The sequence below is a fragment of the Nomascus leucogenys genome, chromosome 12, assembly GCF_006542625.1.
Source record: "Nomascus leucogenys isolate Asia chromosome 12, Asia_NLE_v1, whole genome shotgun sequence".
NCBI lineage: Eukaryota > Metazoa > Chordata > Mammalia > Primates > Hylobatidae > Nomascus > Nomascus leucogenys.
Genome location: NC_044392.1, coordinates 34,098,166 through 34,112,149, shown reverse-complemented (window position 1 = coordinate 34,112,149; position 13,984 = coordinate 34,098,166). Strand labels below are relative to the sequence as shown.

Here is a 13,984-nt window from a genome sequence, read left to right as displayed (position 1 = left end):
AGCACAAAGGCTGGAGCAATTTGTTCTTCGAGAGAAAACAGGGGAAAGTTCCATAAGTACGCCAAAGGCATCATATGTGTGAAAGCACTATAAAGGGTCACCTTACTGTTAGGTTGCCCCTCACAAGTGTTTTAACATATCATACTGAAAGAAGGAGCCATCCTGGGGATTTCAATCATAGGCAAGCTGGACGTATCAAGTCACTGCACTTAGGATTCTGTTTATAAGGAAAAGTAGCCCTGGAAAGAGGGCACAGAATGAGATACAACTCTAATATTTCAAATAAATTTAGCAAGTGTTATCCGGGCGCGGTGGCTCATGCCTGTAATCACAGCACTTTGGGAGGCTGAGGTGGGCAGATCACTTGAGGTCAGGAGTTCAAGATCAGCCTGGCCAACATGGTGAAACCCTGTCTCTACTAAAAACACAAAAATTAGCCGGGGGTGGTGGTGCGTGCCTGTAATCCCAGCTACTCAGGAGGCTGAGGCAGGAGAATCACTTGAACGCAGGAGGTGGAGGTTGCAGTGAGCTGAGATCGAGCCACTTCACTCCAGCCTGGGTGACAGAGACTCCGTCTAAAAATAAATAAAATAAATAAATAAATAAATAAAAACTTATCAAGTGCTTCTCAAACACTCATTATGTATCCAGTATTGTGTAGGGCACTCAGCTATGCCAGAGACTAACTTACCCAAACAAAGACATTCGAAATGTTTGGACATCAAATCTGAGACTTTGCTGTATTAACAATAAGTGCTGACTTCCTAATTGCCTGATTCAATTGCTTTCCAAGTCATTCCCCTTGGTTTCTGAACATTCGATTTGAAATTCTTTTCTCCCTGAGCTGATGAAATACATCCTTCTCTTGAGAATCCCCTCCTTTGTAACTTTGTAGTGTTAACATTGTTCTTTCTTTCTTCTCCCTCCTGGTTAACTGGCAGGTCAACAGCCTCAGTTCTTGGCCCTTATTTCTTCTCAGTTCTTTTGGGGACACACTGCCTGCATTCCCACCTCAATCATCCCTCAGACACATCAACTGTCCTTGCCAGAGATCCCTCTGTCTCTCCTCCTTCTCCCCTTTCCCACCCCCCACTCCTCCTTGACCCTCCTCGACCCTCCTCAGCCCCGAGCATGACCAGCGCTTTGTGGGAGCTCAATCAATAACGGAATTGTGGCCAGGCACAGTGCCTCACACCCGTGATCCCAGTATTTTAGGAGGCCAAGGCAGGAGGATCGCTGGAGCCCAGGAGCTGGAGACCAGCCTGGGCAACATGGCACAACCCCATCTCTATGAGGATACCAGTGCTAGCCTTTCTTTTCTATCTCTACAATCGCAATTCATTCCTAACAGAATTCCTGGTCTCCAGACTCACCCTACACATCATTGCCAAATTCCTCTTCCTATAAATACCATAGGTTATCTGCTCTCCTATCGCAAACCCTTTGATACTGCCCACTGGAAAATGGAGTTCATGCTCCTCCACGGGCTGGGCTTTGCCACATGCCTAACCTTCACTGTCTCCATGCTCCCCAAGAGTGGGGCCTGGGCTTCAGCCAGCCTGCACCCTCCACCATTCTGCATTAGGCAAGGCATCTCCTCACCCACTCCCACAGCCTCTTTGCCCAAATGCCTGCACTGCCACCTGAAATTGCCTGCAGCCCACTTTAACCCAGCCCTCACTGGTACCTGGAAGTCCTCTCACCACACCTCTATCTTCCCCTCCACAGGCCTTTTCTGATTGCTCTGAGGATGAATGTTCCCCTGCTCAGTATAATCCATTAGGATGGTCCACATCACACTCCACCTTGTACTGTGGTTACATTCCCAAATGTTTCCATTTCTCAGCTAAAGAATTGATGGGGACGAGGCTGGAGTCCTGGTACAGCTCCTAGCACAGAAGGATCTCAAAGTAATACCTTCGGAATGACTGTTGAATAAATAGCTACTTTACTGTCCTTTTACTCAAGTATTAGTCTTTATTTTCAACTCTTTCTGTCCTTTTTCCATTTATATGCTGCCTAAGAATCTTGAGCAGTCTTTCAAGAGAGCACATTGAATGGGAATGAGTGAATAGGTAAGAGGCCAAGATAGAGGGAACTCAGGCATCAAGGGGTGGGCAGGGTCACTTAGTACTTGACAACTCAAGCTCTGATCCCTGGGTTAAAATCCTGACTTCACCACTTACTAGCTGTGTGACCTAGGGGAAATAACCTCTCTGTGCCTTCATTGCCTCACCTATGACAGAGTTAATAAAAGTACCTACCTCATATTGCTTTCGTGAGGATTAAATAAGTCAATGCATAAAAAAAAAAAACTAAGTCGGGCACATAGCATTCTTACGACTATCATTCTTACTATTATTCCTACTGTTACTATTATTGCCTGATCCAGCATCCCCAAGGAGGGATGCTGAGTGTCAGGATTTCCTCACCATTTTCCTAATTAATTCTTTCCTCCCCTGTTCACAGGATGACCCTCCTGTCCAGGTCACTAAAATGTGAAGAACAGCTCATTGTGCCCCAGTGATGAAGTTGCTGGACACGTCTCTTTGCAAGTAGCAGCAACAGTTGTAGCAGCAGCAGACGAAGCCATTGCAGAGGCAGAATATGCTGAGTGTCTGGAGTCAGCCTGAAGACACAGGGTGGATTATTTCCTGGCCTCCACACCAAATGTTCCCTTGCAGATGGAGACTGGATCTGAGGGCAGCAGACTTTTATCAGCTTGAGTTTATGTCATTTGATGGACTTGGTTAAACAACAATAACTTACTTAAAACAATGTACTGTGGCGATGAGTCCCCAGGGGCACTGGTCAGCCTGTGGAGCCCTGGATGCTATCCACACCCACCTATCCCTGCAGCCGACCTCCGAACTAAGCTCTAATTTAGCTGATCAGATTTTGCTTGGGTAAAGTTCCTTTTTATTGTTCTAAAGTGTTTACGGTTCTCAAATATCAGTTAAAAACAATTTTAGGTGGCCATAAACATAAAATAGAAATCCTGTAAGTTACAGAAGACCCTAAATTGTATCAAAACCCTAGAGACAACTTTTCAACTTGATCCAAATTTGAACTGGCCAACCAGTCTTTAAAACATTGGACTAGAAGAGATAATGATTCAAACATTTAAAAAAAAAAAAGTGCTCCATTTGCAGAGGCTTTTCCTGCCCTGTGGTTTTCCAGTTGGTGACCACCATGGGAGGTCGCTGGCTCAGCTCACTCCCTTCTCTCACCCTTGAGAATGTGGAGAACTCCCATGGAGAGGCAGAATGGCAGGAGGTTTCATGTCCCGTGTTGCGTCTCCTCCTGAAAGAAAAACAGTGATACCTGAATAATGCCGGCTCTGTGATTGATCCTGTGAGGATGAATTTGCATTTCCAGAATCCTTGAGCATGGATTAGATGTTTCCTGGGAGGTGGCTTGAGTGCCATCATGTGCAAGCTACATAATTAAAACATTTTTCTTAGTTTCCCTGGGAAGCTTTTCTTGACTCACAGCCCAAGTTCTTCTGCCCAACACAGGAGGAGTGAGCTGGGGTCTTTAGTCTCTTCTTATTGGGTAGCTCTTGCTTTAATATTCTGTTTGGTGAGTGTAGGGGGTTCTGCAAGGGACAGGGGGCCTGACTACCCAGTCTTTGATTTATATCCTCTCCCCTCTTCATGCACTCCTGCTGAAAATTGTTAATCCAAATACACATTTAAAACTTAGGGTCGGTCCTTATTCTGATTTGAGTATTTTAATGTCTCAATGTGCTGATTTGGTAGTTGGAAGAATTATTCTTCTGGAGGTCTGTTAGACTACATCCTACGCTGACTTCAGAAAACAGTCTCTCAGACAAAAAGGCCTTATGTCACCACTGGTACCTCAGTTTCCTCATCCCATTTACAGTTTTTCTAACTCCAGGGTAGTGTTTAGTGTTAATATTTGGGATATATTTTTTTTCAAAACTGTTTTTAAGTAGTTTGTAATTTGTAACAAACTCGTAGCCTGGTTGGGACTGATATTGCCATAACTATGATAAACTTTGGATATTAGCAGAATTTGGGAGATGTGTGTGTCAATTATTTTGAGATCTATAAACTTGTCTGTCTATCTATCTAGCTGGCTAGCTTGCTATCAATCTAGCTACCATCCATTTATTGACCGAGAAGTCTACCCCTAAACAATACTTGGTTTTATTTATATATGTCTTTGGGTTGTTTATACACATGCACTATCTGGGCAAGTACTTTGTGAATATGTGCATGATTGTGAGTGTGTGATGAAAAGGGCCACTTTACTTGAGGAAGGCATGGAACAGAAGGTATGCGATTTAGATATGAAAAATGAAACTGCATTTTTCTTCTGGAGGGTCTAAACATAGTAGCAGACGAGAAAGGGGCAGTAAAAATGACAAGAATGTGACATTACGGGTCCATGCTTGTGGGCATCAAAATACCTTTCTGTCCCCCAAGTCTCCTGTTAGTCACATTATTTGGTGTATTTTGTGAAAAAAAATAGAGGCCCCATTCCCAGGGCTTGTTCATTAATAAAGGGGGCTCTTGGCAGGGAACTCATGAAGTACAGGGACTGATTTTTGTTGGTGCTGCAGCCCCACTGCTTAAAACTCTCCTTTCTCGAAGCAACCATGATCAGGTGTTTTATTTGCATGGTTGATACTGGAACTTCTAAATTTGGGATTAAAGAAATTCATCTGTGTCTTAGGTAGCACAAAGTTATTAACAGGCCAGGAAGACCTTGTTTCTTTCAGGCTTCCTTAATGGGTTTGAAAGAAAACACGGATTCTTCTACAGCAACAGAGTTAAAGAAATAGTCATAGTCATTCTTCCACGATCTTTGTAGTCTAGCTTGAATTTCAAACCGTGTCCTTCCTTACTCCAGACAGGGAGCAAGAAAAAAAACCTGGATGCTTTGAAGGGATCTGCCACTATTTAAAAGGGGGTTAGGATTCTGTTTCAGCTGCATGTGGAACTAGGTAAGCTTCAGTGGCCTCAGAACTCCATGCCCCTCACGGAGGTCACCCTGAACAATGCCCAGTTTTTCATGCAGGTTTTGTCCTATGATCAGTTAACTACATGTTCAATAAATATATGGCAAAGAAATAAATGCGTGAAAAGGCAACCAGTTCATCATCTTCTGATTAGGTTTTCTTGATTAGGGATGTGTTTAGTACAGCTGAATGAATAAGTTCACCCAGCTGCTGGTGACAGAAACCCAACTCAAACTAGCTGATGAAAAACAGAACTATATGGATCAATGAATCTCTCCCCCTTTTTCAGTTTCATAGAACTGAAAAAAACAAACCTAAATATAGTCACCCAAGTGATGTCAGGAATCTCTCGTGGTATTGGTCTCTGCTTTCCCTCATATTGGCCATATTCTTTTTTTTTCTTTTTTAAAAAATTATTTAATTAATTTTCCTTAATAGCTGCAGCCAAGGCTGTCTCTTTTTTCTTTTCTTTTCTTTTCTTTTTTTTGAATGAGACAGAGTCTCGCGCTGTGACTCAGGCTGGAGTGCAGTGGCACAATCACAGCTCACTGCAACCTCTGCCTCCTGCATTCAAGCAATTCTCATGCCTCAGCCTCCCAAGTACTGCAATTACTTTTGCACCAACCTAATAGCTCGGATTACAAGTATGCACCACCATGCCCAGCTAATTTTTGTATTTTTTAGTAGAGACCAGGTTTCACTATATTGGCCAGGCTGGTCTCAAACTCCTGGCCTCTAGTGATCCACCCGCCTCAGGCCTCCCAAAGTGGGATTACAGGCATGAGCCACCACGCCCAGCTGGTCATTTTCTTAAGCAGGTTCTTCCCAGCCTGCAAATCCAGTGAAAGGGCTTGCTCTTTCCTCATTACTGTGGGGAAAAAGTCCTGTAGAGGCTTTCCATAGGCCCTGTGTGACTCATGTGTCTACACCTGAATCAATTGTTACAACCAAGTAGATGCAGAGACTGCGTGCCCTCTCCTGGAGCTAGGAGCTAGGTGAGTCAATCCTGCACTGTCTCTACAAGGCCTGCAAAGGCGAGCAAGAAGATTCCCCAAAGTGAAATCAGGGTGCTGTTACCAAAAGAAGCTATGCTGGCAGGCAAAAAACAACAGCTGTTTCCCACAGGGCAAAACTTGAAACACCCAATTACTATCCCATTGTTTGCTTCAAAATTAAATTTTGTTTGACCCCAACTAGTTCTAGTCAAGTTTTTGCTCGATGGACCAGGTGAAAAAAGGATAAACAGAATGTATCTATATAATGCATGATCAGGTGGTTTATGAAGATGTCAAGAGCACTGAACAAAATCCAAATGCTCACATAAAATGGGATTAGGTTTCATAAGCCACCCAGGAAAATCAGTCTCATTATTTTATGTAATAATATATTACTGTGCCCAGAGCTAACCTGTAGCTCTAGGGGAGTACAATGTGTTTGTATTATTCTTCATTGTACACAGTGCCTCAGATATGCTAGGTACTCAATAAATATTTGTTAAATAATGAATGACTGAATTGATTTCAGAGCTGAGATGGGATTATTTTCAAGTCAATCCTGCTTAACACCTCTTTTATCTGATAGCAGACACCTGAAATGTCATCATTAGCTTCCTTCAATATGCAAATACTTCTGAGAGAGATCATTATTTGAAGCTTCCTTTGTCATTTATACCTTGATGTGAGAAGTTTCTTGAGACCCCTCCCAGAGGGGGTTACAAAAGAGGAGCAAAGTGTGTAAAATTCTAGGGGCAGGAGACACACTTTTCTGCCTTCCCAGTTTTGTTGGGGTAACCCAGGCTCCCCACCAGCCCTGTGCTGGATGTCCTGATCACAGTGGCTATGGATGCTGACAAGAGACCATTATTCCAGTTTTGCCCGCAAATCCCAGGAGAGCTGTGGGAATTCCAGCAAAATCCCACTGTGGTCAAATGGGGCAGGAAACTGGTTCTTTGAGACTCCTCAGAAGAGGAAGAGATGATGAATGTATTACATGCCTCAGAGGGTAAAGGAAGCCAAGATAAAACCACCCACATCCAAAACAGGAACTAAGAGATGTCTTACACATCCTCCTAATACTGAAAAGCTGTGGGGCTTCTCCATGGGAGCTGAACACCCTGCGCCTGCAGCAGCCAGGAAGACACTATGAGGGAAGCAGGATGCCGAAGGAAGAGGTCAGAAAAGGCTAGGATTCTGGGCAGGCGTGGTGGCTCATGCCTGTAATCCTAGCACTTTGGGAGGCCAAAGTGGGTGGATCACTTGAGGCTAGGAGTTCAAGACCAGCCAACATGGTGAAGTCCTGTCTCTATTACAAATACAAAAATTAGCCGAGCCTGTTGGTGTGTCTGTAATCCCAGCTACTGAGGAAGCTGAGGCAGGAGAATCGCTTCAACCCAGGAGGCAGAGGCGGCAGTGAGCTGAGATCGCGCCACTGTACTCCAGCCTGGGTGACAGAGTGAGACTCGGTCTCAAAAAAAAAAGAAAGGCTAGGATTCGCCCCCAGTACTCCTGTAAGTAATATGACTCTAGTCCTTCATGATGTAGTTTTACACAGAAATTTGAGAAAGTGGCTGGGTGCAGTGGCTCACACCTGTAATCCCAGCACTTTGGGAGGCCGAGGTGGGTGGATCACCTGAGGTCAGGAGTTCGAGACCAGCCTGGCCAACATGGTGAAACCCCGTCTCTACTAAAAATACAAAAATTAGCTGGGCATGGTGCTGCAAACCTGTAATCCCAGCTACTCCGGGGGCTGAGGCAGGAGAATCGCTTGAACCTAGGAGGCGGAGGTTGCAGTGAGCCGAGATTGTGCCATTGCACTCCAGCCTGGGTGACAGAGTGAGACTGTGTCTCAAAAAAAAAAAAAAAAAAAATTAGAGAAAGTTACTCTAAATTGGGTAAACCCCTAAGTCAGTTACCACACTTACCAGTTGCTTCTGTTTTAAAGAATGAGTGGGCTGAATTGCACTTTAACCAGCATGCAGAAACAAAATTCTAGAATAATTATATGATCGGTACTCAAAGGATGGATATTGCCAAGACACAGATACTCATTCCCCTCCTAGAAAATAGTAGCCTCTTCAAACAATAGGACCTCCAATACTAGTCACTGCTGTTTGACTATCTAAGGAAGCCACACGTGCTAGACAGTGCCAGGCACATCCCCATCACAGCTGCACCTGGCCTCTCAGGAGTGATACAAACAGGCTTATTGACCACCTCTGGAAGCAGAAGGGATGGAGAAGCACAAAAGGGCCTGCTTTACATTGCTTCTAATTCTGTGTCTCCGTTCTACCAAGAACAAAGAAATGCAGTTTCAAGACACCTGTTTTCTTTGTGGCTTAAAAATGTTAATTATCCTTATTTTTTTCTCATTGTAAAAGCAATGCATCTTTATTTTAGAAAATTGGTGGGGGCGAAGAAAAAATTTTAAGAAGCAAATAAAAAAGTATTTTTAAGTCCACTATCCAGGGATAACTAATGTTACTATTTTATAGATATTCTTCTTTTTTTTAGTGCATTATATACGTTTTGTTTTAATTCTTGGTTGGTGCAAAATTGGGATTTTACTATATCTAATTTTCTTTTTCTTTTTTGTAACATACTCTCATGAGCATGTCTTCATAAAGAATCACAAGTTTGATCACGAAAATGATACACTTTTGTGTTAACCAGAAACATCTGACCAGAACTAGGTCTGTACAAAACAGAGGGTAATAAGATGAACAGGTAATAAGATGCCTTGGTGAAAGTGAAGGTGTCCCAGCGGACAGCAGTTCTTTCACAATCTACATCTGAGATTCATATTGCCCCTCTGACCTCATGTACTCTCAAAACTTAAAAACAAGCAAAACCTTTTGAATGAAAAATGAAGAGGCTGAGGCAATTCCAAGAATTCATTAATAGTGATTCAATGAAGGGACGGCAAAATTCAGAGGGACACATGATCTAAACCTCATAAAAAGGATCACTGAGGGAAACCAAACAGAAATATGTTTAGTAAAACGTAGCTGAAGCTTTTGCTGGATATTGGACTAGAATCTGGAAAAAGACACAAATTTTCAGTCAGATCCAATTTTCTGTTTAAATTGGAGGAAGGCTTGCCGTGGGTGACACAAGCCTACCAAGACAACTGCCATGGCCTTCTAGTCAATTAGTACATAACCCCACAAGCAGCAAACAAGGCTCAGCATATGAGCATGATGCCAGTCTTGTGTGCCAAGTTAGCGAGAAGGTTCCTTGGAGTGGTGAACCCATGTAATTAATTGTATTCTCATTCCTAAGGACTGATCTTGCTAGACAGAGCCAAGTCTGCACCACTTAAGCCTAAATTGGGTAAGAATTCAGTGGCCAGCAAATCTTAGTTATTAAATAGTCACTGAATCCCCATTACGAGTGATTTAAATGCTCATTCACAGTTTCAATAATGTCATCCCAGAGTTATTCTAATCATCTCCTAATGGATTCACTAGTTTTCTAATTTCTTTTACTCCCTTTTATGCATCTGACTGCAAGTCAAAATTGTTGTCATCAATAATACTTTTAACATTATCACCATTCTTAAAAGCTTTGATGCCATCAAAACCCTTAAATGAAATTAAAAGATCAAATCATGGGCTTTAAAGTTATCTAAGAGCCACTGGTCCTCTTCTTCCACGTTTCCATCTTACTTGTTAACCAGCCAAGCCAAGCTCCTTAGCACAGAGTTGCATCAAGAGTTATAAAAGTGGCCAAGAATCAGTGTTTACCTCTGTGACCAGGCCAACTCTGGGAGGGTGTCCTAAGGAAATAATCCAAAGTACATGGAAAGGGTCAGGGTGCAATGGCTCACACCTGTAATCCCAGCACTTTCGAGGCCAAGGTGGACAGATCACTTGAGCCCAGGAGTTGGGAGACCAGCCTGGGCAACATAGTGAAACTCCTTCTCTACAAAAAAATACAAAAATATTAGCCAGGTGTGGGTGAACTAGCTGGGTATAGGTGGCACATGCCTGTCCCAGCTACCTGGGAGGCTGAGGTAGGAGGATCGCTTGAGCCCAGGAGGTCGAGGCTGCAGTGAGCCATGATGGCACCACTGCACTCCAGCCTGGGTGACAGAGTGAGACCCTGTCTCAAAAAAAAAAAAAAAAGTATATACACAAAATTTCAACGAAATGTTTGACACCACTTACTTATACAGTGGAAGAATAATTAAGAAAAGGATGTGCCATTATCTTGATGGGATACTATGAAGCCATTACAAACTACTAAAGGAATGGAAAAGCAGACTTGGGAACTTATTTTTATTTTTTATCCCTCTCCCCAGGCTTGGGAAATTAAAACAACAACGAACAAAAACAAACAAAAAACCCTTGAGAGTGTATACTCAGCAAAGATAGAAGTGTCCACCTCTGTCATGTTCCACGAACATGGTGAGTGGCCGGAATGAGTCAAAGCTCCCAGGAGTGGGATACAGCTCAGACAGGGCAGAGAGAGCCCCAGCGAAGGCACGCATACTCTCAAAGGGAAGGAGGGCGACACTTGGCTGCTCAGGACTTGCCCTAATGAAAACTCTCTCCCCAACCTTCCCCACCCTTGACCCATCCTCAAACTACCAAACAGTGTGTTAAAAGCAATATCCAGCCGGGCGCGGTGGCTCAACCCAACACTTTGGGAGGCCGAGAAAGGCGGATCACCTGAGATCGGGAGTTCGAGACCAGCCTGACCAACATGGAGAAACCCCGTCTCTACTAAAAATACAAAATTAGCCAGGCGTGGTGGCGCATGCCTGTAATCCCAGCTACTGGGGAGGCTGAGCAGAAGAATCACTTCAACCTGGGAGGCAGAGGTTTGCGGTGAGCCGAGATCGCGCCATTGCACTCCAGCCTGGGCAACAAGAGCGAAACTTCGTCTCAAAATAAAAAAAGAAAAGAAAAGAAAAGAAAAGAAATAAAACAATATCCAGTTCTCACACCTTAGGTAAGTAGGAGGAAGAAAGTGGTCTCAGACAAGGAGAGGGTGTCAATAGTTTTACGCACTTCCAAACAAATAGAAGGCGTAGACAGGGCTGCCCACCTTAGACCTGGCCCCTGCACCAGCCAGCGACAGGGCTCTCTACATCGCCAGAATGGGCTAAAGAAAGGTTTTTCAGTGCTAGCTGTTTGTTTTGAGGTATCTTCACTGCATTTCCCCTGTTACACTCCCCACCGGCATGAACCCTGGTCCTGACCTCCTATCGCCAAGTGTCGTCCCAAAAGCTCACTGACATGAAAAGGAAGAGAGGGAGAGAGAAAGAGCAGAGAAGCGGATGCACGTGGGAAGCTCTCGGTTAGCAGGTGAGAGGGCAAAAGCACCACCAGGACCTGGAAGAACGTCTGACCAGGCTACAAAGCAATGGATTCCTTTTACGCTGAACTGAAAGTAGCCTAAGAATGCAAGAGTGTTTTAGAAATAAGGGACCTCTGCAACTTGGCCACAGACTGCAAAGAGCCGGAGTGCAGGGTGGCGGGCTGGGGTCGTGAAGCGAGGGGAAGCGGTGAGAGCAGTCCGGAAAGCAGGCAAGACAAGCTAGACCCCAGGCCGGGAAACCACACCCGCGGGAGACCCCGCACTCGGACTCCCGCTCCTCTGGGCAGAAGGGCCGTAGGGCAGGCTCACATTTTCTGCTGGATGGGAGGGAGAAGACCCGGCCCACTGCCACTGCCCTCTCTCCTCCAAGCTACCGAGGTACCAATCTTCTCCCCCACTCTCCAGTCCCTTTCACACGCCCCAGCCCCCAGTTCTCCCACCCTCCAGGAACTCGGGAGTTCCTAGACCAGCGCCACCGCCAGCTCCTAGGCCTGTGGATTTATGTGAGCGACTTAACATCTCCGAGCCTCAGTTTCCTCATCTGCAAATGGAGATACAATGGCACCTAGGAGATTATTACGAATATCAGGTGAGTTCAATACAAGCAAAGGGCTTAAAAGAGTGCATTATCCCCAAATGAAGGTTCGGGGAGTTAACTTAATATTCACCCCTATGGGATTTCGTCTCCCACCACCCCTTTCTTAGCCAGGATTCGGGTATTCCCTTCCCTCGCCCGGACTCCCCGTCTTCATTCACCGACCCACACGCGGAGCAGGCCCAGCTCTGCGTGCACTGACGGGCGGGGCGCCGCCGGGACCTGGCACCGGGCTGCGTCCTGAGGCGCCCTGCCCCGCCCCGCACTTTCCTCAGCCCGGGCTCCCGGGCGCCCGCCAACACTGCGACTGCAACCGCCGGGGCGAGCCCGGACTCCGGAAGGCGGCTTCCGGGAGCGCGTGCGAACGTGGAGGCCCCGCCGGCGATGGGGGGTTGGAACGGCCGGACCAGGCAAAAGCCTGTCCCTTCCTGCTCCTCCACGCGGTGGGGCGGTAAGCGCTCCGGACCCGAGGCTTAGGGAATCAGAGGACACGCAGTAGAAGGGTCGCAGGTCGTGGTTGTTCGGAACACGAGGTGAGAGGCGGAATAAGGCTGAAGGGAAGCGCTAGGAGCACCGTTGCCGAGAGCGGCTCGTTGGTCTAGGGGTATGATTCTCGCTTCGGGTGCGAGAGGTCCCGGGTTCAAATCCCGGACGAGCCCAGGCTTTTACCCCCACCTACACCCAAAATTAAAAACAGATATTTTTCCCCCTCATTCCCCACATATTCCATTCAGAAACTTAAATGAAAGCATACTGGTCCCATGAGCTCAAATGTTGATCCCCTTTGTTCTTTGAAGCGAGGGACCATGTGAGCTCAATTAATACAACATATGGCTACTGTACGCCCAAGGGCAACGCATTAAAATTGCTTTGTATCATGTAAAACACACACTCTTGAAAAACGGACGCCTAGTGCGGAATCCTGTGCACGCCTTTAACTCCTCCAAACGAGCAGGGGGCGTCATGGATTAGCAGGTCCCGGGTTCGGGAATAAGCATTTCCGAGGAAAGGGGCGCTCAGGAGATATCCCCACCCCCAGTGAAGGGCACTGTCGTGGATGTGTTTAAACTACGCCATAGGCAACCAAGAACGGAGCTCCCGATGGCCTTGTACACGCGCTGCACCCAGGAATAGACAGCTAGGAACAATGTTTTCATAGTACAATACTACATTACTAGCAAACTTTTTACATTTTCAAAATGAGGCCTTTTAATGGTATTTCAATGTAGAGTGTGCTCTAAGTTTCCAAAAATCTCAGTTTTGTATTTTACTCTGACCAACCTGTATTTACTACGTTTAGTCATCTGTCCCCCCAAATATGCAGAGATTTTTACTCCAAAACAGGGCTCGTCCGGGATTTGAACCCGGGACCTCTCGCACCCTAAGCGAGAATCATACCCCTAGACCAACGAGCCGACACAAGTTTTACCTTGCCGTCATCGCAAAGGAGCGCATAGCTATTTAGTCCCGCGCCCTCATGTGGTTGTTTGCATGTTAGGATTCGATCTTTCGGTTGTGTTTGCTTTCTATAGATACCGCGTTTTCAATTTTCTTTCTTTTCTGTTTTGCTCTTTGAAAATCAGTAACACAGAAGAAAGCAAAATTGTCACTATCAGTATAATATCGACCTCTTATTTCGAAAACTATAATTTTATTTCTATTCATGGCTAATAAATGGCTATTAGTGTGGGACAATGTCACTGTGGCAGATTCCAGACTCCCTCCGTTACTGAGTTCTGGATGTTTCATTCGTTCTCTTTCGCACTTTTCTATAATGTTAAAATCTCGGTTTCTTGCCGATATTTTTTATTGTAATATTCAAAGCCCTACGTATCTAGCCTTGTGAATTCCCATCTCTGTTTTTACTCGAAGTGTTCTCTTCAGCTGGAAAACCTGTTTGCTTTTGGACAAATCCCAAACTCTAACCTTCCCAGAAAAAGATCCTTTAACATATCAAAGCCAATTATATGTGGTAAATAACTGGGTTTCAGTCTTATCTCCTCCAACTGTATCTTCTTAGAGTGCAGGACACCTACACCAACACGGAATTCTACTGTAGAACTGGCAACCAATGTGTGATTA

At 45.2% G+C, this 13,984-nt stretch overlaps 1 protein-coding gene and 2 non-coding genes across 4 annotated transcripts in view; 2 read left to right on the top strand and 1 right to left on the bottom strand.

Annotated features, from left to right (window-relative positions):
• Positions 1 to 6,493, top strand: part of RCSD1 (RCSD domain containing 1) — a 79,200-nt gene extending 72,707 nt beyond the window's left edge. For both annotated transcript variants that reach the window (XM_030824028.1, XM_030824029.1), the window contains one exon: positions 2,470 to 6,493. In XM_030824028.1, coding sequence (XP_030679888.1) covers positions 2,470 to 2,502 — 33 coding nt within the window. In that variant the 3' untranslated portion in view covers positions 2,503 to 6,493. The remainder of the gene's footprint in view (positions 1 to 2,469) is intronic.
• Positions 6,494 to 12,489: 5,996 nt separating this feature from the next.
• On the top strand, positions 12,490 to 12,561 carry TRNAP-CGG. Its single transcript has one exon. It is a non-coding gene; the product is annotated as a tRNA-Pro (tRNA).
• A 684-nt stretch (positions 12,562 to 13,245) lies between these two features.
• On the bottom strand, positions 13,246 to 13,317 carry TRNAP-AGG. The gene has a single exon. It is a non-coding gene; the product is annotated as a tRNA-Pro (tRNA).
• Positions 13,318 to 13,984: the final 667 nt, after the last annotated feature.